Source organism: Canis lupus, chromosome 21 (genome assembly GCF_003254725.2).
Source record: "Canis lupus dingo isolate Sandy chromosome 21, ASM325472v2, whole genome shotgun sequence".
In the NCBI taxonomy this organism is placed as follows: Eukaryota; Metazoa; Chordata; class Mammalia; order Carnivora; family Canidae; genus Canis; species Canis lupus.
Genome location: NC_064263.1, coordinates 13,698,276 through 13,724,224, shown reverse-complemented (window position 1 = coordinate 13,724,224; position 25,949 = coordinate 13,698,276). Strand labels below are relative to the sequence as shown.

At 37.6% G+C, this 25,949-nt stretch overlaps 1 protein-coding gene and 1 long non-coding RNA gene across 23 annotated transcripts in view; both read right to left on the bottom strand.

Annotated features, from left to right (window-relative positions):
- LOC112642073 (uncharacterized) overlaps positions 1-13,045 on the bottom strand; it is a 91,918-nt gene extending 78,873 nt beyond the window's left edge. The window contains exons 1-2 of the long non-coding RNA XR_007404742.1: positions 10,316-13,045; positions 5,360-9,762 (exon numbers count right to left, since the gene is read on the bottom strand). This is a non-coding gene — a long non-coding RNA (uncharacterized LOC112642073). The remainder of the gene's footprint in view (positions 1-5,359; positions 9,763-10,315) is intronic.
- Positions 13,046-15,341: 2,296 nt separating this feature from the next.
- Positions 15,342-25,949, bottom strand: part of PICALM (phosphatidylinositol binding clathrin assembly protein) — a 102,165-nt gene continuing 91,557 nt past the window's right edge. For 16 of the 22 annotated variants that reach the window (XM_025419386.3, XM_025419385.3, XM_025419388.3 and 13 more), the window contains 2 exons: positions 17,989-18,091; positions 15,342-16,704 (listed from right to left, as the gene is read on the bottom strand). In XM_025419386.3, the coding sequence (XP_025275171.1) occupies positions 17,999-18,091 (93 nt within the window). In that variant the 3' untranslated portion in view covers positions 15,342-16,704; positions 17,989-17,998. The remainder of the gene's footprint in view (positions 16,705-17,988; positions 18,092-25,949) is intronic. The other 6 variants (XM_025419389.3, XM_049099113.1, XM_049099114.1 and 3 more) reach the window with 1 other exon arrangement.

Below are 25,949 nucleotides of genomic sequence, written 5' to 3'. Positions count from 1 at the left end.
TGGGTGGTTCAGTTGGTTAAGTGAGAGACTCACGATTTCTGCTCAGGTCATGATCTCATGGTCCTGTGATAGAGCACCGTGTGAAACCCTGTGGGGAGTGCCATGTCCAACCCCACGTCAAGCCCCACATCGAGCCACAAGTTGGGCTCTGGGCTCAGCAGGGAGTCTGCTTGGGGTTCTTTCTCTCCCTCTCCCTCTGGTCATCTCATACCCCCTCTCTCAAATAAATAAATCTTTAAAAAAGTCTAAACTGCTGAGTCCCTGTTAAGACCATTACCACTTCCCTTTTATGAGTGCCACAAGCCAAGGACTATATACCTGACATCAGGTATATAGTCAATTTGACATCAAGCTTTCATTTTAAAGCTACATTTACTTATAATGCTTTCTACAAGGAACATCTTTTAACTAGAAGGCCAAAGATAAAGAAAAAAATCAATAAAACCAAAAGCTGGCTTGAAGGGTTAATTAAAGTTGATAACCCCTAATAAGACAAATCAAAAAAGAAAGCAAAAAACAAATGAAAAAGGAAAAATCACTACATATTTGACTAACATTATGAAAAATATCATAAAAGGAAATTAAAGGGAAAAACTTCCTCAATAAAGTCAACAACTTTGATGAAATGGGAATATTTCCTGAAAAACAAGGAAATAAAAATTCTGAATAGTCCTCAATCTATAAAAAGAAGATCTAACCTATACTTAAAATTTCCCCACAAGGAAAATTTCAGACCTAGATGGCTTGCTTTACTGGTGAATTTCTCCAAAGATTTCAAAAATATATAGTAGCAAAAATACACAAACTCAGAGAGTAGAGAAAAAAAGAAATGCAAATCATTCTGTGAGGCCAATATAATCCTACACCCAAACCTGGCAGGTCATTACAAGAGAAGAGAATTGCAGGCCAATATCTCTCATGAATATAGATGCAGAATCCCTCACGAAATATTACCTTATTGCATCCAGTATTACATGTTTCATGAATAAAGAATGAAAGGTTGGTTTAACATTCAGAAATCAGAGTGGAAACAAACAGAACCAGTGGATTAAATCACTGTGAATATCCTGCCTATGGTATTATACTATAATTTTGAAAAATGGTACTCTTGAGGGAAATTGGATAAAGAGTACAATCTGTTCATAGTATCTTGTACAATTGCATATGAATTTACATCTCAAAATTTAAAATCAAAAGTATAATGAATGGAACATTGGTAACTCATATGATCATCTCAATAGGTGCAGCATTTGATAAAATTCAGTACTGTGATAAAAATTCATAAATGTATGATAAAGCTCTTAGCAAACAAGGAATAGCGTTAAATACTATAGCTAACACTGCACTTAATAGTGAAATATTAACATTTTCCCATGTGTCCCAAAAAGACACATATGTTCACTACCATATTTTTTTAAAGGAATTTTTTAATCCTTTTAAAAATCCCTTTAAAAAGGACCCAGGGATCCCCTACTACCATGCTTCTATTCAACTGTGTTTAATGGACCTTGAGGTTGTAGCCAGTTCAATAAAGGCAAGAAAAATAAATTCATAGCCTAGAGATTTTAAAAGAAGAAGCAAACTCAATTACTTATAGATGTCAAGTTTCTGTATATAGATAATCCAAAATAATCTACAAACTACTAGAATTTATGAGTGAATTTAGCAAAAGTTACAGAGTACAGATCAACAAAGAGCCATCGTATTTCTTTATACTAGCAGCAAACAATTCTGAAAGATTTAAATCACTTAAAAAAAATAAATCACTTATAATAACTTCAAAATTGGGGCAGCCTGGGTGGCTCAGCAGTTTAGCGCCGCCTTCAGCCCAGTGTGTGATCCTGGAGACCCAGGATCAAGTCCCACGTCAGACTTCCTGCATAGAGCCTGCTTCTCCCTCTGCCTGTGTCTCTGCCTCTCTCTCTCTCTCTCTCTCTCTCTCTGTCTCTCATGAATAAATAAAATCTTTAAAAAAACAAAGCAACAAAACTTGAAAATCAAGAAATTTAGCTAATGAAATATGAGCAAGACTTCCATGTTGAGGACTGCAGAACATTGTTAAGAGAAATTAAAGAAGACCTAAATAAATGGGGAATGGAGACATATACCATGATCATGGATTGGAAGAGTCAAAATACTTAAGACGTGAGGTTTTCCTATATCTGTATATTCAGTGCAATCTCAATAAAAATCACATCAGGCTTTTGTTCATAGAAATTAATAATGTCTAATATTATTACGGAAATCTATAACCTGGGCAAAAAACCTATGATAGTCAAGACAATCTTGAAGAAAAACAACAGAATTAGAGAGCTTATTACCAAATTGCAAGACTTTTAACGGTTCAGTAATTAAGACAGTGTGGTTTTGGCCCAAGGATAGAGAAAAAGTCCAGTGGAAAAGAATAGAGTCCAGAAACCAACCCACAAAATCATGTGATTTCTGACAAACATGATATTATAACTTGGGAGGGGGGAGTTTTTATCATTTAAAAAAATGATTCTGAGTCAACTATATATCTACACTCAGGAAAAAATGAACCTTGACACATCATACCATACACAAAAATCAATTCCAAGGGGATCAGAGACCTAAATATAGTAAAACAATAAAGCTTCAAGTAGGAAATAGAATGTCTTTGTGTTCCCCTTTACATACCCAATAGATCCTCAAAGCCTATGCTTGAATGAACATCTACATCTGGTAGGTGGGTAAGTGTGGATTTGGCTGTGATCTGCCAAATCCCCCCAAGTCTACTACTTCCTGTGTCACCTATCTCCCTGGAGAGGGGGTGGAAATGCCATAAAAATCACTGATCATAAACTGATAAATTGAATTTCATGAAAACTACAGTCTCTTTTCATTAAAAGACACCATAAGAGTCAAAAAGTAGGCCACATACTGGGAGAATATATTTTCTACACATATATCTAACAAAGAAATATCTAAAATATATAAATAACTTTTACAAATCAATAGGAAAAAAAGACAACCATTTTAGGGGAAAATGGGCAAAAGATTTGAATTACCACTATGCAAAAGAGTACATCCTAGCGACTAATGAGCATAAAAAGAAGATTGGTATTATTACTCATCAGAGAAAGGCCAATTAAAACCATGAGATACAAGTATACATGCATCAGAATGGCTAAAATTAAAAGTTAAGGACTGCAAATATTGACAAGGATATGGAACAACTTGAACTCTCATATAATTGTTGGTGGGATCATAATTTGGCATATAAGCACTTGGAATATGATAGTATTTAGTAAAGCTGAATATGATCCAGCAGTTACACTCTTGGCTTAATATGGAATAAAAATGAGTGCTTACGTTTACCGGAAGACATGATAACAATGTCCCTAACAGCTTTACTGATAGTAGTAAAAAATTTGAAACAACCCTAATGACTGTCAGTAATAGAATGTGTAAATAGTCTATAGACAGTCATTCAATGGAATACTATACAGCAATGAAAAAGAACAACCTGTCAGATATAGCTACATAGATCAATCTTCTACACATAAGATTGAAAGAAGGCTGATACAAAATAGCACATATGATTCCACTTACACAAAACAGGACAGGCATACTAACCTTAACAATAGAAGTCAGACTAGTATAGTGATTACTTTTGTAGTAGGGAAAGACTAAGATGGTACATGAAGGAGTTTTCTAATCATCTTGATCTGAGTGGCAGTTAACATGGATGGTTCACTTTATAAACATTAAGCAGGACACTTAAGATCTGTAAACTTGACTGATATAATCTATACTTAAATAAGTTACTCTCCAAAACGTCCCCAAATACTATCTTCCAATCAATTCCATAAAGTGACAGCATGGAAAAGCCATGTTTATGTCTTGCACCATGAATGACAAGAGTGTTTCCCAATGGGAAGGCACAATACTGTTGGGGTATCTTTCAGAGGTCAACAAAACAGAAATGTCCTAGGAAAGTTAGTAACAACATGGAGTGAATCTGCCAATTTTCTTTTCTAAGAAAGAGGTAAACATTTTATAGGTAAAATTTATCTTTACTTTTGCAGATAGGAAAACAAAACAAAACAAAACAAACAACTTACTGCCTTTCCACTGGGACAAATCAAAGAGCTTCCAGTAAACTACCAAAGAGAGGCCACGTGACAGCCCACTGGTTTCAGCAGGTCAGCAGAAATTGACATTGCTTTTCTCTCAGTCTTGAAAAGTTCAGGCCATGAGATTATGAAAATAAGCCAGGCATAACATGGTAGGATTCCAGCATTAATTTGTTAGTTGTGGCAGTTTTTACTTCACAATGTGAATTTGAATCGGAAGAAAATATCAAATGGCTAAAAGTCTTGTTTGCTGCCAAGAAGATGTCAGAGTAGAAAAGTCATTCTTTGGAAAAGGAAAGGGAAGAATGTTCTTTCCTTCTGTTAATATCATTTCTTGTGTTTAGAATTTGCAGAATGGCACTATCTCTTAAGAAATCTGCATATATATACCAAATTCTAAACAGTGTAGCGTGGTAGCTTTGTGAGATGACATTACAAAGCAAATCTCAATAAACTGCTGTACCCTGTGACCTTCCTATCAGTGCCACTCACTCAAGAAACTGTTGATCAAACAAGTCCTTCTAGACAGGCACTGTGTGTAAGGCAGTAGGGAGGCACAATCAAACTGCCTCTTTCTTCAAGACGCTAATGGCCCAGTAAGGGAACCCAATGGGTCAGGGAGGCCTCCCTGGGCTGGTGTGAAAATTGCTTTCCCTCTTCATACCAGCACCAAAGGAGGAAGCAAGAAAGGGGGGAGAAGGCAGGACAAGATACTCTAGGCATGGTAGGTGATTGTATTTAACCTGAAATATTCTATTTTTAGCAACTTTAGTAATAAATTTAGAAAAGAAATTTAAGATGAGTTTAGGAGGATTTTATGTAGTGGTTTCACTTTTCAAAATAGCCAAACATGTGTTTTTTATGTTGCCCTTTAAGATTTGGGGAGGCGGAAGGGCAGAGACAGAGTGTCAGCAGCTTTAGCCTCAGGCTGGGAAATTGCTTATTTTGGGCCAGGAATTAGATAAATTTGGAAAAATTAAGGAGATGTAAAGAGATAAGGTAAAGTATGGGAAAACACATTTTGTGGAATCAGGCTGGCTACCTCGAATCTTGGCCAGTCACTAAACCTCTCTGCAGCCTGGTTACCGCTTCGATATCACATGGACCTAATTCTCATACTGCAGAATTATTTTAAAGATTAAAATAAGGACATGTAACCTGCACATACTAGACATTAAATACATGGCAGTTGAAATAACGACTGGCATTTGACAATAGTCTCTGGCAGTAAGGCCCTGGGTGTCTGGTTGTCTTTGCAGTACCTTTACGTGAAGGTCTAGAGAGCGCCTGTCCCACTGGTCACATGCTGTGAGGCGCTGCCCAGATGGCTGTATGAAGGGCTTCATTCTGTCCTGAGCTGGCTGGGGAGAGGCACTGAGCTGCCGCCCGGCCTGGGGGCTCCAAGACGCCATTCCCAGGACCTGCTGATCTCCATCCGGCTGTAGGGACCGGTAGTAAACCCACTTCCAATATTCTTATGAGCGTGGGGGAGACAGGCTGGGCGCTGTGGGTCAGTGGTAACATTTTTGTTTCTTTCTGAGTCCCAGAGCCAGACACTAGAGCGATTCAGGGAACAGGGAGGACAGGGGATTTTTGTGGCAATAAAGAGCTGTTTGTTAGAGGCTTGCTTGATCCTTCCTTGTTTTACTAGAGCTCAACACAACAGTTCTCTGTATTTTTCTTGGAATAAAACTGGCTCTTGCATTAGATGCAAGGAAATGTGCCCTCAAGCAGCAGAGGCTTTCTAAATATTAGTGACTTTAACTAGATTAAGTATTTCCATTTCCTATTCCTGTGACTTTATGAGGCTTCAGTTCCCAGAAAGGCTGCTTTTTTTTTTTTTTTTTTTCACTATGACTCTTTCGGCTGGTTATGTTTTAGGTCATTCTGTTCTTATGATCTGAGTAAGTGCTAAAAACCTTCAAGATGCTTGGAAAGATTTTTCACGTAGTAATGTTTTCAGGTTTCCAGCAGAGTCCATGAGTTTGAAAGGGACTGCAGATTCAGATACCCTCACAGACACTTGGTAAAAGGTTTTGTCAGCATTTCCTTCCTCAAGCTGGATGCTCAACTCACTGACCTCTTGCCTCCTTGGGTTTGGGCCATCTTTTTGTATAGTCTCAGCTATAAAAATATGCTAGGCCTTGCAACATTTCCCTCCTAAAAGGAATGAAAATGAACTATGCTGGATTCCCTCTCTGTATGACTGAGGTCAGTGAGGCATTTTTACCTTAAAGCCCTCAGACACCAAATCAGAAGGAAGGCGTGCTCTGGCCTCATTTGAGCTTCTGGCCAAGTGTGCAGTTCACTTCAGATCTTTGATGTCCTTTGACTGTTAGAGTTCGTTTTTGCATCAGTTATTTTCTCCTAGCCACTTAAAAAGTGACTTCTGTGTTATTTACATAAAACTGTCAATATGGAATACTGCTGGGCCTAACATCTGGCAGGAAGGTATACATTTCCAACATGTCTTCTAACACATACTGAGCACTTAGCAGTTTGGATTTGCTTCTTTTTCATTTTTAAGCACTTGCACATTTTGTATTGAATTTCTTTGAAATATTTCAATTCTATGAGTATAAACTATAATTCTTTTTTTAGTATATCTCAGATCTCAACTTACAATATGTGACATGGGAAGGTTTTAGTCATTGATCAGAAAAAGGCTCAAGAAATTAGCAATTCTTTTAACAAAAATTGTATGACTGTGACAGTGCCTGCCAGAGTTCGTTCAAATCTCTTTTCCCTCTTTCACTATAATGCATTGATTTAGTTGTTTTAGCTGAGTACATGATCACCTTAATTAAAGACTACTTCCCACCTTCCCTTGCAACCCACATGACCAAGTTCTGGCCAATTTAACATGAGAAGCTGTGCACAATTTCTGTGTCATGTCTTCCTCTCCCTTTCTCCCCACTTCCTCCATCCTGTTGCAGTGGATTATGAGCTGGAAGGAGCACCGGATGGACTATGGAACAGAAAGACACCTATACTTGGAAACAGACACCTACAAGTCTTGTGAGCAAAGCTGCTACGCCAGCTCAGGCTTTTATGTGACAGAGAAAATAAACTTGTTTGAATCATTGTTAGTGTGTATTTTGTTACACACAGGCCAAATCTAATGCTAATACAGAGACAAACATGAATATTTATCTCACAGGAAGTCAGTGTTTCCAATAGTAAAACGCAGTCTCTGAGACACTAAACAAAACTTTGGTATTTATTCTCTGTTAAAAGAAAAAAAGGGGATCCCTGGGTGGCGCTGCGGTTTAGCGCCCGCCTTTGGCCCAGGGCGCGATCCTGGAGACCCGGGATCGAATCCCACATCGGGCTCCCGGTGCATGGAGCCTGCTTCTCCCTCTGCCTGTGTCTCTGCCTCTCTCTCTCTCTCTCTCTCTCTGTGTGACTATCATAAATAAATAAAAATTAAAAAAAAAAAAAAAAGAAAAAAAGGAGGGGGTGCTCAAATGACTTTAGAAAGTATTCTGCGGGGGTGCCTGGGTCTCTCAGTGTTTGAATGTTTGCCTTCTGCATGGGTGTGATCCCGGGGTCATGAGATTGAGTCGTGGATCAGGGTCTCCGCAGGGAGCCCACTTCTCCCTATGCTTGTGTCTCTGCCTCTGTCATGAATAAATAAAATGTTAAAAAAAAAAAAAGTATTCTGCTTTATCTGAGTGCATCTAAAGCTGCTGACCTAAGTATGGTTAAATGTGTGGGGTTGGCTGTTTTCAAAAATGTGTCACAGCAGACCCTAGAATTACTGCAGCTGCCTTAGAATCAAGGACTCCTGCTTGTGTGAGGACGTGTGGAGTTGGAGGTTCAGGGTTTTGCTTGGGAATCAGCTCGTGCGACCTCCAGCAGAGCACTGGGCTGACAAAGTACAATGCGAACAGGGCAGGGTGAACAGTCCCAAAGACTGACATTTTAAAAGCCTCTTTAGTAACACTAACAATAGCAAACACTTAAATGTGCTTATTATATGCACTTTACGTATGTTAACCTAGTTGATCCTTCTATAATCCTATGTGATGGGTCTACAATTATTCTCACTTTACAGATAAGGAACAGGCAGAGGGAAATTTAGTTAATTTCCCAAAGTCCCCCAACCAGGAACAGGGTCGGGATTTAAACACAGATTTTTACCTCCAGAATCTAGGCTCTTGGCCAGTTATTCTGTATCCCAGTAAGTGTACTGAGACTTTGTCACATGCCAGGATGTTCTAAATACTTCCATTTATTGATTCGTTAGTTACAACAGTCCTATGAGGTAGGCATCATTATGCCATTTTACAGATGAAGAAATTGAGGCGCAGGCACAGTATATATAAGTAGTCCAAACATGTTTAATCCTAGCATGGCTGCAGAGTCCACTGTTACCACTATGCTGCACTGTCTCATCAAGCAGCAGGGAGGGGCATCACTCCTTGTAGGTAGGAAGGCTCTCAGAAGGGAACGATGCTCTCCAAAGACAAATACCATGCAAACTGTCCTGTGTGTGTGTTCATACGCTAGGCTCTCCCTGTGTTCTTTCTTCACTTACCCATCTCTCTCCAGTCCTAACCACTCAGAATTTCCCTTCCTCCTGCTGATTTTGCAGCCTAGCTCAATGTTACTTGACTTCCTTAACTTCTACTCTAAGTAATTAACATTACTAGTGCATTCTTTTTCATCTTTGAGATATAATTGACAAAATCTAAAGCTATTTAAAGTATACGATGTGATTTTATATATATATACACACACACACACACACACATATATATATACACACCACCATATACATATATAGTGTGTGTGTGTGTGTGTGTGAAGGGATTCCTCTCAAAGTTTTACACATCCATCACTTCACATATTTACCTTTTTGGAGGTGGCAGGACAACATTTATGTCCTACTCCCTTAGCAAATTTTGATTATATGAGACAGTGTAATCAACTACAGTCTCCATGCTACATATTAGATCCTCAGACCTTATTCTTCTCATAACTTAAACTTTGCACTTTTTACCAACCTGTCCTTATTTCCCTCACCTTCCAATTTTCTACTGTTTCATTGTTTTCCCATTGTTTCTATTATTTTGACTTTTTCCCCTTTTTCGGTTTTGTTTGTTTTAAAGAATCCACACGTAGGTGAGACTATGCAGTATTAGTCTGGCTTAATTCACTTAGCATCCATGTCATCATAAATGACGGAATTATTTTCAACTTTAAGAATAAGTAATATTCCACTGTGTATATATAATTTTTAAATCAATTAATCTGCTGATAGACACTTAGGTTGTTTCCATTCCTTGGCTATAGTGAATAATGCTGTAGTGAGCATAAGAATAAGGTTATTGCTTCAGGGTAATGGTTTTGTTCTTTGCAGGTATCTACTCATAAGTGGGATTGCTGGATCCCTGGATAGTTCTATTTTTAATTTCTTGAGAAAACTCCATTGTTTTCCATAGTGACTGAACTAGTTTACATTCCCACTGACAGCACACAAGGGTTCCCTCCTTCTCCACATCCTTACCAGGATATGCCCCAGGAGTCATCATTGAACTTTCCCTTACTTCAGTTATTTATACAGTTGTTTCTTTGGTAATCTCATCACTTATGATACGCATTCTTCCACATATTTTCCATGCTTTAATTTCTTCAGATGTCCAGAAGTGGGATTACAGAGCTAAGTATAAAAGTACTTCTGTGATTCAATGAACAGAGGTGCTAGTTTTCCCTACCCAGAGTGACAGTACTCAAAGAGGCTCAATAGGTAAAAAAAAAAAAAAAAAATTAAAAAAATAAAAAATGTAGAGGAAAGGGGGCAGGTAACTCGAGAATTTTATCAGGAGACAGTAAAGAGAGAAAGTTAGTTTGAGTCGAAGTTTCAAGAATGGAGGAGTGAGAAAGGTCAGAATTGTTCTAGGCCCTAACTACATGGTGAGCACTGAGACACAGACCTACACGGAAGGGTCCCAGCAAAGTGCAGGGTTGAGGGGGTGGGGCTGCAGCCAACCAGACACACGGAACCCCCATGTGATGGATTCCCCACGTCCTTCATGGAAACTACATTTGGGAAGAAGATTATCAAGTGGGGAAACTTTGTGAACCATGTATATTAAGGCTTGCAATCAAGAAGCTAGCTCTGAGAAGCTCCTTGATAAATGTGAAACTAAAAATGTCTCATGGGTCCTCTAGTTCCTCTTAACACAGGACAAGGAAATTAGAGTTCCACTTACCTCCCAAATCTTCTATAACAGAACTCATGTTGAGAAATGTAAAGCTCTCTTCTCTGTTGGGTGACTGGTAGAGAATTTTGTTCTTCTAAGCACCTTGGACCAGTATTTCTCCTGTCTTCAGTGGAAATGCCCTCTCTCCACCTCATCACCAGCCAACCCTCCCGAGGGAGAAAACATCTTTCTACTTTTCGTTGGCCTGGGTATTGGCAGAGCCTGGTTAGCGTCGACTGGCTTTAATCTGGAATGATTGCAATAGAGATCTGCACTGAGTCTCTAATCGTCTATTATCTGCTGATGTAAACTGACCCACAAGAGCAAGGTTTTGTTTCAAGATAGTCTCAAGGTATGGCATCCTGCTAATCTGACCTCTTCTTCAATACAAGCAATTCCTGATTTTAAACTTATGTGTTATGCAACAACTCAAGGCAAGTTCCCTAGAAAAGACCTCATCCCCAGGTTATTTCTGCGGGTAAATTTCCTAAAAGTTAATTACTGGATCAGCAGTAAAACTCTCAAGACTTCTGACAACCCTAAGCTAACGTCCATCCAAAAAAGCTGTACTAGCTTATATTCACGTCAGCTGTAAATCAGCAATCAAACCCCATGCGCTCCTGTCTGTGCTGTTATATACATCAATTCTTTTTGATAGGTAACCAACATGGCATCCTCCTATAGCAGCCTGCAGTTAAGTGGTTATGAGCAGAACTATAGCCAGACCACAAAGGCTCAGGATTATAGCTCACTTAGTTGATAAAGCTCACAAAGTGAGGTACTCTCTCCAGACTTCAGTCTCATCTATAAAATAGATAAAACAAAAGTTATATGGCCCAAAAGTGCTTTCTCCATAGATTTGATTAAATGAATACATACAAAAGCACTCAAAATGTCCTTACACTTGGAAAGTTGTTGTTCCCATTTTAATTTTTTAGTTACTATTCATTTTTTTCATTATCAGTTCAGTTCTTCCTTGATTAACTGCTTTTACCATATCCTTTCCCTCCTGTTATTTTCCTGATAGTCACATATATTCTTCACCTTTCTAATTCCTTACATTGACACTCTTCAACCCATTTGGAATTTATATTGGTATATGTTGGAGGGAATTGTCACCCTTCCCCAGATACATGGTGCCAGTAAAAACCACTTATTAAATAATCCATCTTATCTTTACTCTCCTGAAATGCCATCTCTATCACATAAACACCTCAGTTATTTTAAGCTCTTTAAATGCATGAGAAAAACACTTGTGTGCCCTAGAATTCAACTTTCATACTAACTAGAGTTGGTGCAGACCCCAGAAGTGAAGGGCTCAGTCCTACAAGATTGCCCAAATTTCCCCAATGCCCCAGATGCCAATTTCAAGTCCAGGTTGTCACCCATACTTCTTATTCACTAGCTATAAATGGGGGTTCTTGTGGGTTTGATAATTTGAATGGCTCACAGAACTCAGGGAAACATCAAATGTTTGCCAGTATTATTTAATAAAGGATATGATAAAGGATACAGATAACGGCCAGATGAAGATTCATAAGTCAGTACCAAGTGCAGGAGCTTCTGTCCCTGTGAAGGTGGGGTGCACCACCCTCCTGACCAAATGGATTTATTCACCAACCTGGAAAATCCCCAGATCCCTTAATATTTGTATTTTTATGGAGGCTTCATCACTCCACAGGCATGTTCAATCATTAACTCAAATCTCCAGTCCCTCTCTCTATCCTCAAGGATGTGGTCAGGCTAAACTGCTAAGCTTCTAATGACACATTGGTCTTCCTGGCGACCAGCTCTCATCCAGGAGCCATCCGGGAGATCAGAGAGAGCTGCCGCATTAAAACAAAAGATAACTCTGTCACCCAGGAAATTCCAAGAGATTTAGTAATTTTATCAGGAATCGGGGTCAAAGAACAAAGATGCTCCTAGTGCTCTTAAGAAATTAGAAGGGTCTCAGGAGCTCTGAGCCAGGAACAGGGGACAGAAACTTTCATATATTTTCTATCATTTCATATTATCCTACCATATTCTTGTTTTTAGGCCAGCATGACGCCAGTTAACCTCTGTAAGAAGTGTACTGTCATTCTTTCATTTCTACTTTGGACCCACATATGAAATGAATTCTGTCCCTCATAAATTACTAAGTTCTGCATGTCAGCATAGTAGTTATAAAAGATTAGCTCCCAGCAATAGGTATTCTGAACACTATACAATGGGCACAGCCATCCTGTTCTCTCTGATGTCTTTCCCTTTGCATTGTACTGCCTCTGCCTGCCTCAACCTGCCTCCTCCAGGTCTTTTGAGCCTCCTTCAATGTCATTACTTGGAAGCAAAAAGCTTTTCAGTTTCCACCCTTCTTCAGGACAAAAATGACCAGAAGTTAAGATTTCATTTTGTGCCTTTTAAGATAGCCACTAAGCTAGCTGGCAGTCCCAGTGTGGTATGCCTGATGCTTCCATGTAAAGTGCTCCTGAAAGGCTAAAGAAATCAACTGTTAAGTTCTGCACATTAGTTCAGACAGCCTGGAGTCCAAGTGTATGGTGGGGAGTGGGGACTGTCTACTTCTCTGTTGATATTTTCTGCCCTACGGTCCCAGTCAAGGGTCAAGGGGATGATACTGGGAGTACAGTGCAGCTGCCAAGTGCCCAGGCCCAAGGAAGACAGGAAGGGACCTGACTAGAATACTCAGACAGGGTTAGGGTTAGCTCCCTGGGTTATTCTCACACAGCAATTTTTATTTCAAAACCAACCTTAGGGCAGCCCCGGTGGCGCAGCGGTTTGGCCCGGGATGTGATCCTGGAGACCCGGGATCGAGACCCGGGATCGAGTCCCACATCAGGCTCCCTGCATGGTGCCTGCTTCTCCCTCTGCCTGTGTCTCTGCCTCTCTCTCTCTCTCTAGCTGTGTCTCTATGAATAAATAAATAAAATCTTTAAAAAAAAAAAAAACCCAACCTTAGTATTATTTTTGGGAGCAGCTAAAGGAAGAGCTATTTTAAATAAGAACTGATTAGAAAACGGAACTTCTATAAAACTTTCCTCTCCCTTTCCTCTCCTCGCTGTCTGCCTCCTCTGAGTGTACTCTACTACTATTCTGCCTGAAGACAGTCATACCTGCCCCATCCCCCAATACCACAGAGAAAACTTGACACAACTTTTAACAACGTGGCTCATTTCATCCAGAATAAAATCTATACATGCACACTGACATCAGTAACAAATGGGACATTTACTAAGTGTTTACATCAAAATTAGACAGAAATACTAGTTAGAGACTTAGAAAACATTTGATTGGTGACACACAAAAATGGAAGATGATACTGCAGGCTTTCCATTCCGAGCCTATTCAGACAGCAGAATTCCTGGCCAGTCAGACCCCTGGAAAGTAGCAAATATGGCTGAACAAAGCTCAGCTATTTGCAGTGGTCACCGACAGAAGCCCTGAAGCCATCTTTTCTGTAAGGTAGGAGCATGTTCATCTGGCTGAGTGCTGTGGCCTCTCCAGAAAGTCTGTGACCCAGCCTCTGCCCAACACACAGGAGCCACACTTATCCTGAATGTAGAGATGTTTTTCTCTCCATTGAGTATTAAATAAGCATTCCCATCAGTACTCTCAACTCTCAGAATTTGGAAACATGTTTGTTGATGATGATGAACAAGAAAAGAGCCTTGAAATTATTTTAGTTCAAGGAGAAACTTATCCCATAAAAACCTCTTTTCCAGGGGTGTTTTGTTTGTGGAGAAAAAACTCCTAGTCTAACGTAAGGCCTCCTCCTAAATATGGACTCTCAAGCCACTGGTTAAGAAAAGGGTATTTTTAAGAAAATGTTCAATGATGATAGTAAGATATTAAGTCAAAAGCAAAAAACTAAGTTTGAAAACGATTTGGGACGAGTATAGCTGCCTTCTGCAGCTACTCATCTTATGTCTCTCTGCAACCGCTGCCAACTTGGTAGTTAAGTATTAAGATGGTGTGTGTATGTATAGGTGTATAACCTAATATATTAAGCATTCAACAGCTAGCTAATTTACCTCACTGGTTATACTGTGATTAAAGTTAATATGATCATGTGTTTTGTATTTTTTCCTTGCCCATGATTGTCTGGGCATCAGAAAGGGAAGCAGGAAATGTACTTCATGGAAGAAGACCATGCAGAAAAGTGGTCACCAGTCTACAATGCAGAGGGACAGAATTCCCTTTTCAGTTCATACATTGGAATAAACAACAGCAGGTCATAAAAAAGACCAGAAACCAAACACCTGACTCCCCTGTTAGCTTATCGACTTGAGCAAGTTCTTTTCCAGTTCTTGATTCCAATCTACAAAATGGGTAAAATGTAGGTATCACCTACCCAATAATTCTCAAAGTTGTTCCAACAACAGGATGACAATACTTCTAAAGTACCTTCATAAACATACAAAATAATAATAATAATGTAATTATAAAAGGAATAAACCATAGACCTGCCATTGAAGATCTGTTCAAACATGAGACCAATCAAAATCTGTGATAACATTAGGAAGTTAACTACAAAAGTACAATTTCCCAGTTTATATGAAAAGGGTTTAGAAAGAGTGCAACTTAGAAACTAATAAAATTAACATAGTATATCGGATAAAGATGATTTCTTCCAATAATGCAGACTCTTATCGATGCCATCTTTAATCCCTCCATCATGTATTCTGAATCTTACTTACTACTATGAAACATGATACAGTAAGAGATGTCTCTGGCATCAATGTGCCAAATACAAAGCATTTTCTCCCTTAAACTTACCTGACTGAAGGTATCTGATCAAAAGACAAAAATAAACAATTTTAATTAAGTAGTTTAGTTTATCAATGAGAGTCTAGAAGGTAACAAAAGGTACAAAGATAAATCTTTTAGGAAATTAAAACAAATAAAATTTACATTTTATTAAATCAGCAAATATAATCACCTGGGTATATCTTTATTAGCAAAAAATAATGATACTGATGATAAAGAAAAAGGAGTAAGAAAACAAAATGCACCTCAGACCAGAATACCATAACAAAAGTTTTGTGGAAGCTGCATTTTATTTGAAAATCCACCCATTTTTGCTAACATACATTTTAATATTGTAAACAAAAATAGAATCTGCAGAGACAATGCAACAAGTATGCTTAAACTCATGTACAGAATTGCTTTCCTACAATGAACTGTCCTTCTTAAGGCCCCTCTCAACCAAAACGTTAAGATGTATTTACACAAAGCACCGATCAACAGTGCAGTTTAATTCTTCGTTAACTAAACTCTTGGCTAGACATTAACTTTAAAGATACTATTTCCCCTTATTTAAAAGGTACATGATCATAACATGGCATGAGCCAAATAAAAAGTTTCAAGGATTTGGTTCCCTTCCCTCCCCCCATAACACCTCCTAGAGTTTTACTGAAAAGAAGGAAAGTCTTGAAGTGAAAGCAATTCCTCACATTCATTTTGGAAAGGCCCTAATGTCAAATGGAAAATAATGACATGCCAAGCACAAAGCAGTAAAGTTCCTTCCCAATGCACTAATGCTGAATTTAAAATGTAGTGCTTTTCCTAGTCAGTGAACTGTTCCCTTGCAAAATCCTAGGCACAGAATTGACTATAAGGATTAATGCATTTATAATGCTTCCCTAAATCCCATAGAGACTGAGAATTCTTAAGCGATTCAGACCTATGGACTTGCCTTAAAATATTTAGTGCTCTGTATGTCAGCTGAAAAGCATTCTGAATCAGATTCGCTCTTAATGGATAAAAATCAAACATACTGTATACATCCATACTCATTTTCATAAGGAGGTCTGATACAATATTAATGTTACGTAAATTGATAATCATAAATAAATACAAATACTTAAGGAATGTCTACTGCAAACTGAATATATAATTTTTTAAAAAGAAAAGTTAATTTTAGTTATTGTTTCTGTATCTGTGAGGACTGGAGAAAAGAAAAATACTGCATAATTAAGAATTATGATTTTGATCCCCTCAAAAGAGTCCTGTTGCATTACAGTAAAGGACACAGCTCTTCTCTCCAGGCAGCTTTTCCAAATACAAATTTCACACTTTCCAAATAAGGGCTTTTCTTGGTAGGTTACTGATTATGGGTATTAATAAGAGTTGAAAGAACTGAAGGGTTAGTCACCAAAAAGACAGATCTTAGTCTGAAATCATGGCAATTCTTGGCTTTATAAACTGTATTGATAACGTTCTCCTATAGACTAGTCCCAATTTCCTTCATGGGCCTTCACTGGGTTACTGTAGCATTCTAATGGAAGAAGAGAGTTTAAGAGACAGCAGTTTGGATTTTGCTGGAAGTAAGTATTTGCTGCTTGAGCACTCGTCTTTTTGGAATAATTCCATTCTCTTCCATCTAGTTACATAAACTGTATCTGGAAAAAAAAAAAAAAGGAACGTAAGTTCATTCACTGCCTTGTATTCTTCTCACAAATAAAAATGCTTTGTGGCTTTTCCCATTCAACTGGCCCAGAAATGTTTACATGTTTATCACAACCCTGATTACAAAATTAAGTCAGTATTATCAGCTCACCATGTGCCAGACCTCAATATTTGAAGCCTAGTTAGAGGGACTTCCAAATATATCTTTCTAATTACTAAAAACCAAGAGACAGGGGATGAAAGAAAATGAACAATTTTTCAATGAGAAGTTCAGAGCATCTCTTCATGAACACAAATATTCCGTGTGAAAATTTCATTTAGAAAAGCACAATTAAAAAAAAGAAAAACGAAAAAAAAAAAAAAACAAGAAAAGCACACTTTGACTTATTTCCAATGATATCATAAAATTAGAGATAATTAAGGGAAGAGTAATATTATACTTACTAAATCATTTCTTTACTAATATAAATAAAAATCTGAAAGATCTACAAAGGAATAGTTTTCAATAGGGCATCACTGTTTGCTCAGATACTTCACTCAGGATATCCCTGAAACTGTTCATCCAAAGACATTACTTAAGTAGAAGTGCTAATAAACTTGTCACATCCGAAGAGTACAAACTCTCAAAGATTTAGAAGTTCTATCTACCCTGGGGGCTAGAGCACCAAGAAGAACAAATCTCACTGCCTTCCAGCAAAGAGAGGCAGTGCAGATCAAACAGAGAATCCTTCTATCAAAAAGGGCAATAAAGTATTCGCTAGTCCTTAACTTTAAAAAAAAAGTCTGTTAGGGGAAAATGTTACAATTTTTAAATGAAAAGGCACATATGAATACGACACTTTAAAGAAACTGTTAAAATGAATTCTTCACAACTAATGTTCAGGGGCATTATGTTCAAACTAGAGATGCGCCTAGTCAAGCTCTAATCCAACATGTAGAATGGTGTTGTTCTTTGTACATCTTGTAAGACTGACAAAAACATCCAGTTAAGGGTAGTATCTGATCCCACCCATCTGCTGTGAGCAGTGGATGCTTATATGTAAACATGAGAGATGGTTGATTTCACACCTAATTATGTTAAAAGATATTTTCCAAAAGTTGTTTGTCCTTATGGCCTATTTTGATCTATTTTTATTCTTCACCTAAAGAATAGAGGAGGAGGAAGAGTGAGAACCTAGAGTCCTTTAAAGAAACAAAGGAGAAGAGTGAACTGTGTTTAATATTTGATAAAATTTTAAAGTATTTAAGTCCCCATCTCCCCCAACAAGCAGCAATACCTAAAGTGATTTATAAGAAATCCTCCAAAGAGAGCTCTGCAAAAGGGTCCTTTCCTGAAGCTCTGTGAGGACTGTGACTGGAGGGGCTGGATGCTGCCGACAGCTGGGGGAAAAGAAGACAGAGAGAGGGAAAGAAAAAAAGATCTCTGAATGACAGAACATGAAAGCAGAAAATGTAATGAAAGAAGAAGTGGTTTTTGTTTTGTCATCTTTAATAAATATAAAGGCAGCTTTTGTAGAAAATGGAATTATTAAAACAAAAGTTTCAATCACATGTCAAGTTAAAGTATATCCAATGGCATGTGTTTTTCAGAAAACAAATTGTTTCTGAAATTCCAAAGGAATAAAATCTTTTACTCAAAAAGGCTGATACAAGCTGACCCACACTGAAGACTTCTATTGTGGATGGAGGGGAAGAGGGAAAGAAAGTGCATAATTGTGATTTTTTTTTTCTTTATAATTGAGGAAAGATGGGTTCCTGTGTCCAAAGAGCTGTATAGACTCTGACCTCCATCCAGACCCAACACATCCACCTGTAATATTCTTTCCTTCCTTCCTCTAAGAGGTCTTGTCTTCTGCTCACACTTTTTCCACATGGAATTGTCTCCTGCCTGTTTCTCTGGACACACTGTGGCTGATGCATATACTCTGGGAGGTGAAAGTGACTTTAGAGGTCACCTGAATATAGGGAATACTCAAGATCATTGATTCTCTTTTCTACCGGATTACATTTGCTTGATTCTTGGAATTACATGCTATCATTTAATCTGAATATACAGTGAGGCAAATAGTTTATTAAACTCAGTAATGTATCTTTAAGAATTTCCTCAAAGAATGACAGTTCCTGAAGAATGATGTTCACTGATGTTCATTTTCATATGTGTATCTCCTTCACCAACCTACTTTGAATATTTCAAACCAAACACAAATCCTTTTCATTTGGAACAAACTTAATTTTTTTTCTCTCCCCTGCATAAGATTGCAGAGGCATGCAAGCACTGGGCTATTATGAAATGAGCTGTCCTTTTAGGGAAATTCAATTGAGTATTAAATCAAAGTTGACAAAATGGGAATAGTTTCAATTCTTTTTCCAACATTCAAATCCTGTAATGGATTTCAAGCCTCATAATCTATCTTTGGTGGTTCAAAGTGATTTCATTTCTACCTTTTTTTTTTTTTTAAAGAAAAGCACTGCAGAGAATGAATAGCCAGCCAGTGACTTTCAACAAAAATTACATCACAAATGTAATTTGTTGTGGATGACAAAATCAACTGAAAGGTTTAGAAGTCATCTTCAGTTATTTTAGTGGTTGAGACATTTTCCTATTCCATACCTTGTTCTCAGAAATAAAAGTCCAAAGACAACAGAAAGAAACAATGCAAAGGATGATGCACTTACACAGGCAGCTCCAGATGGGAGGATGGAGCAGCAGTCTGGGTTTGGGGATTCAAATAACAGCCAGGCAGAGACAGATTAAGGTGAAACTTAACTGGAAAGCTGTCTCCTCCTCACTTCAGAACCAACCATGGATGAGCATTCAGAAACAGAATGATTTTTAAGTAAAGTGATCAACAGTCAGTAAGTTGGAGGAAGTCTAGGATTAACTGTGTTTCTCTCCAAAACAGTATTTTTTCTCTTTCACTTGAAGTTCAAACACAAACACTGAAAATCCCTTATTGTGGATAGACTGCATCCAAAATCTCAAATCTCCTATGAAAGGCCCATACTAAAATATCTTAAAGTCCCATGTTTTCATAAGGACAGCAGTCTGAAGACCCAACAGTCCCAGAGGAAAATGCACGAAGAGTATGTCAAAGGAAACACTTCTATTCTCAAAGTGTGAGAGCATACTGCTAGAGAGAAGTCCTACAGACTTACAAATAATGTTAAAGAGGATCAATTTCCTTGGGAAGAAAAAAAGTGCCAGTTTCAAATACTTCCGCTCTCTTAAAATTGGTAAAATCCACATACGTTTTACATTTATAAATATGTAGCCAAATTAAAACGTGAAAACAAGACCTAATATCCCTATAATAATACTCATCAATACTCATATCAAGCACATGAAACCATGGCCCAGACTGGCTTAGCTGACTGCAGAGTGCTAAAGGCAGGGCCATGAAGCAGTCCTGGACCACCTATACCCACTTCTTCCCTGGCACCTGTACCAAAGCATAGGCATACCATGCACTGGTGAGGAAGGAGTCAGCTCTGAGAATAAAGACAAAGAAAAGGAAACACGCTGCAATAGCCCAATTACTGCTCAAGGAAAGTAGGAAGCACAAAAGATCATGAAGGAGCAACAGGATCCTGGTGGGTGAGAAGCAGCAAGACTGGAAGAGTCTACAAAAGTCACTTGCAAGTAGAAGAGCTGACCTTCTACTTATCATTCTGTGAGTAAATTAGAGACTATGTAGGGCTGCTAGTACTAGGTCTGTGTGACCCCCTTAAAAAAAATTCTACTATAAACATGCCATCACAAAAAGACGCAAAACATGGCAGGGGGCAAGGAGGGGGTTGGATTGGTGGGCCTGGGTGGCTCAGTCAGTCAAGCATCCAATTCTTGATATCTGCTCAGGTCTTGATCTCAAGGTGGTGAGTTCAAGCTCCGCATTGGGCTCCCACACTGGGCATGGAGCCTATTTAAAACAAAACCAAAAAAACCCCAGGAGTACTGCATAGGTCCATCAGTTGAGCCTTGAACTCGATTTTGGCTCAGGTCATTATCTCAGAGTAATGGGATTGAGCCCTGTGCTCAGTGCAGAGTTTGCTGAAGATTCTCTTCCTTTTCTATCCTCTCAGTCTCTCCTCTCACTCGAGCTCTTCCCCACCCCATAAACAAATAAATAATAAAATCTTTAAAAACAAAACAAAAAATGCCCTTTTACCCATTTATTTAAAATATTCTCTATACAAATGCCCACAGAATTAAAAAAAATTAGCACAGTTATTGTTCAAATTAAACTGACCTACAGCACAAGTGAATATGCTTTTTAAAGAAAGTAGTCAGTTTTACTCTAATACAGACATACTTAGTATTACTTTCTCACTTTATAGGAAAATAAAATATTGAGAAACAGTAGGAAAAGATCAACATATAAATAGAAATACTAAGATTTATAAGTAACTGATGATGGTAACTCTTAGCTGAAATTCCTCCATTCTTTCTCTCCACTCTAATCTTAGGAAAAAAAATGCTGAAAAATGTCAAGAGAAAGATTTTTTTTTGGTTGTAGCATATGTTTAATATAAGAAAGAGTACAGAAATCATAAGTTAACTTTAATAAGAGGCAAATATATTTAAAAGAAATTTTAAACAAGTAATTCTACTGCTACACCAAATGTTATAAAATAAAAATGGTTATTCCTTCATTAGACTCCTGTTCAGCACTAAAGAAAGAAAATTTCAGGTCAGAACAAGAAAATAAATACATACATAACAAATACATAAATACACAGCAGTCTCAAAGTGAGATTAGTGCAACTAAAAGCTTAAAGAAGAATAAAGAATTGGATATTTTAAGGATAAACTCCTGACCTATCACTGGCTGTGCTTAAAATTCTTGGAGAAGAAGCAACTTGGCCACATCTTTTCTTTCCATTTGAATTTTGCCTGCATAGCAAATATCAATGCTGTAGAGACTCACTTTGTCTTTGTTAGAGAAGCAAGGTCAACATCTTATGAGAAAAATGGATAAACTTCCTTTGTCTGGGTTGACAGAGTAGAGTTTTGTAGAAGGATGGCACTGAATCTAATCATGGCTCGTCTATAAACAGGGCTTATCTAGACTAAAAATTTGTATCTCCTTTTAAGACTGTCTTGAGGATTAAATAAAAATATACATAAAGCATCCTGTACATTGCTTGGCATATATTAGTAGCTCAAATACTAGTTCAAACTTCCCTATCTCCCACAGTCAAATGTTTATCTACTCTTATATAAGAGGCCCAGCTCAAATGTCATCAGATCTGTGGTGCCCTTGCTCTCCACTGTGTTCTCAACATTCTGTGTTTCTCTTATAATGCTTCTTATTCTGTCAGCAACTGGTCACTTGTGTGTCCATATTACACTTATCCTTGGGCTCCTCAGATGTAGGACACATATTTTACCTGTCTCTTGGTTCAGAAACTAGCAATGACTTACACATTCTAAGCATTTAGAATGTATAATATACATTCTAATTACATATATATAATATAATTATACTAAGCATTCTATAACATGTTAAAATGCTTTTTGGTGATAAAACAAGCTCTGTATAAAAATAAAAATGATCTCTAACGTAGGACATTAGAAGAAAATATTAGAACTACTCCCCTTATTTTTTACCTGTTTAACATTTCTATTTTTGTTTTTAAATATACCTAATAGTAGGAACATGTAACTTATAAATATATATTAGCTGTATGTACAAGGATACATGATTAAAAAATATTTTCCTAATAATGCTGTGCAATCAAAACACTTAAGAGACAGAAACATCAGTTATAAACTCAACACAGAGTCACAGAACATCAAAACAGGAAGTTGTTCTTGATGATGTTTAGAACATGGCCAGGATGATAATCGCACAATTAGATCCAGTTGCACAAGGACATAAATACACAGTGTAGATAATGCTACTCCTCAGCTGTCTCTGTGAAGTACAGCTAAAAGAGAGATTTCCCTACTATTATATAAGGTAGCCTGCCCTGTAGGTTTAGTCTAGTGTCTCCGACAGCTGCTTGTTGGGTTTGTGTTTAACGTAACCCCATGTTGGGCTTCTCTCTATCAGTAACATCACAAAGTTATGCCAACATTACTCCCATCACTCTCAAAGCATTATTCATCTTAGGGACATCAGACAACTGCTACAGTCTATGATAACTTAAAACTGTTAACAAAGAAGCTATGAATTATTCCAAAATGGCATCTACAGTCATCTCACTAGAATTATGGCAACCTAAATTGACAAAAGAGTTAAAACCAAATGGAATGAGGGAAATAGATTATAAGATTTCTTAAACTGATCAGAGAAAATATTATTAATTGGCCTAGCTAAAAATAAACATCTGTATATCAGAAGTGCTTCCAAGGATAAGAGAAGTCCTCTTCAAGTCCCACTTAATGGGTGGGAATTATGAACACGGACTCAACTTATCTGAAATAAAGTGTTCACTGCTGATTCCAACGACATATCAACTTAGTTCCTAAAAGCAAAGGAAATGAAAAGCTAAGACAAAGTAGTAATTAAATATATCAATAATACATCTCTTATTTGCCATTTACTGGAAATATGGCACTTCAGTTTGGTTAAAAAAAAAATTTTCCAAACTGTGTTCCATATGAGTTTGAGACTACCTGTTTTTACCTGATTTATATATTGGATTTCTATTAAAAATGTCTAAGGAGAGAATTGTAGACTTAGACATTTCAAGAAAGGCTTACCCTCCCCCTAAAACAGATTATTTACTCCAAATAAATATTTTAATTATTATAAACTAAAGTTTTATACTTCTGGCTAACACGACTTTCCACAAAGGTTGAGCCAATTAAAATGGTGCTGATACTGTCCTGAAGAATGACATGGCTTGGTTCCTGTAAATAATGTCCACAGTCTACTGTGTAAATAGATGATTCATGCCCTAAAACAGACCATGATCATCAGGGCTGCCCTGTCACCACCATGGCCTGCATCTATGTATTTACCTGATGTTGTCAGATAACAGAGTCATAATTAAGGTTTCAAAATAATGCAGTATGAATTATTTACAATCAAGAATATTTGTAATGCATGGAAAGAAATATAAACTATATTAGATTAGAATAAGTTAAATGAGAATTTGGGAATAGAGATGAGCACCGAAATTAAGGAAACCTTATATAATTTTCTACTAAAAACAAGTAAAAAGTTCCTTAAAATAATCAATAAAGAAAAACATTCCTAGGTCAGTTTCAAATATTTGTTATTTGATCCTTATAGCAACCTTATAAAGTACACAAGGTAAAATTACCATTAAAAGGGCTCTCATACAATGCCTGCTGTCTTTATAAGAGAGAAATGCCACATGAAGACAGACACAGGAGAACACCATGTGATAGAGGCAGAGACTGAAGTGCCTGAGCTGAAGACCAAAAAATGGGTCTTTCCCTCCGGGGAAGAAGAAAGGAAGTATCTTCCTCTAGAGGATTTGGAAGGAGCATGGCCCTAGAGACACACTGTTTTCAGATTTCTAGCCTCCTGAACTGTAGAATACATTTCTGTTTTAAGCCAACAAGTTTGTGGTATACTTGTTACAGGCAGCCCCAGCAAACTAACAGGAGACTCTAATGCAGGTGTGCTGAATCCAAGACAGGTGCTTTGTTTCCTCTTTAAAATCTATCCCAATTAATTCCAACTCAGCTAGAATTTATGGCTATATTTACATACAGAGAAATGTTAAAGAAAGACTAGATAAATCATTTTTTAAAAGAGACTTCCCTAGTAAATGTTAGAAAGTCAATACACCCCTGTGTTTGCTATCCACACAGTACTGTATATGATCATGGATATTCATCATGAAGGTTTTGAAGAACTTTATAGTCATTCAAGATTTAAGAATATGTTCTGGTATTGTTCAAGACAAGAAATTAGATGTCCTAAGCAAAAACCCACTAAAAAGGCCTTATTCTATAGGTTGTCTTATCAACACTGTCAGCAGATGGAACTCCTCAAATTTTTGTTTTGACTGATTCAGGTGTGCCCTGGGGACTACAGAACTGTCACCTATGGTACTAAATCCCAATTCTCAAAGTAAATTCCCTCATGGTCTTTTCTATGAGGCAAGGATAAATAAGCATAACACACTGCTGACAAGGCAAAAGGCTTTCATCACAGAAATCCAGCTGGGCAAATCAGCTGATAGAAGAGCATCGCCAACACCCACAACAAACACATCAGGAAAGTGGAAAGGAAAGTGGAAGGGAGAAGGGAGAAGGGGGAAGGAGAAAGGGGGAAGGGGGAAGGGGGAAGGGAGAAGGGGGAAGGGGGAAGGGGGAAGGGGGAAGGGGGAAGGGGGAAGGGGGAAGTGGGAAGGGAAGGGGAAGAAACCGAACAGTAAAAAGAGCCACAAGCTCTGACACACAAGAAAGTCATTAAAAAGGCAATTTTTTGGTAAGACTTGAATTATTCCTATATCCAACAGTGTCCCTATTTAGAAGGGTAAAAGGCCTGCACAACAAGCCATTGTTTCCTTTCACACACTTAACTGATGTCAGACTTACTTAAAATCGGCTGTTATGAACAAAACATAGCAGCCATTTTGCATCTTTAGCCATATCCTCCATAAATAAAACTGGTAACCCTCATTAAAAAAAAACAAAAACCCAATACCAATCAAGAAACCAACACAACTTCTAACAGCTTATTTTAAAAATTAAATACCCATATGTAACACTCTGGTTGTCATACTGCTTTTGGGAAAATAGATTGGTATGGGATCAGAGTGAGTTTCTCATATAAGGAAATGATAAGAACACAACTAACAACACCCACTCCTCCCAAGATCTTCAATATCTAAATTGCCTGGTAAACATCCACTAAAAGAATATTATTTCACATCATAATGACTTCAAAAGAAAACTGAAACTAACTAGGTTTAACTGTCTTCATGCTTTTAATAGCAAAGCTGCAGAATGCCATCCAGAATGAGTTTAACAAATTGGTCAGCAATGGACATTTCAATGTACACATCAATAAGTACCAGTAAGATTTATATAAAACACCATTAAGAGAAGGCATAAGAGTCCTTGTTCTCCTCTAGTTAACAGACAAACACACTCATAACAAGCCATCATACTGTGAGCAAAACTGGGAGGAAACATGAAAGATTAAAAAAAAAATCACTAACCTAGGGATCTAGTATTTTCCATGTAGTCAAACATCTAGGCAGATACACTAATGTAGAACATATTTTTTTTTAAAGCCACAATATTGGACAT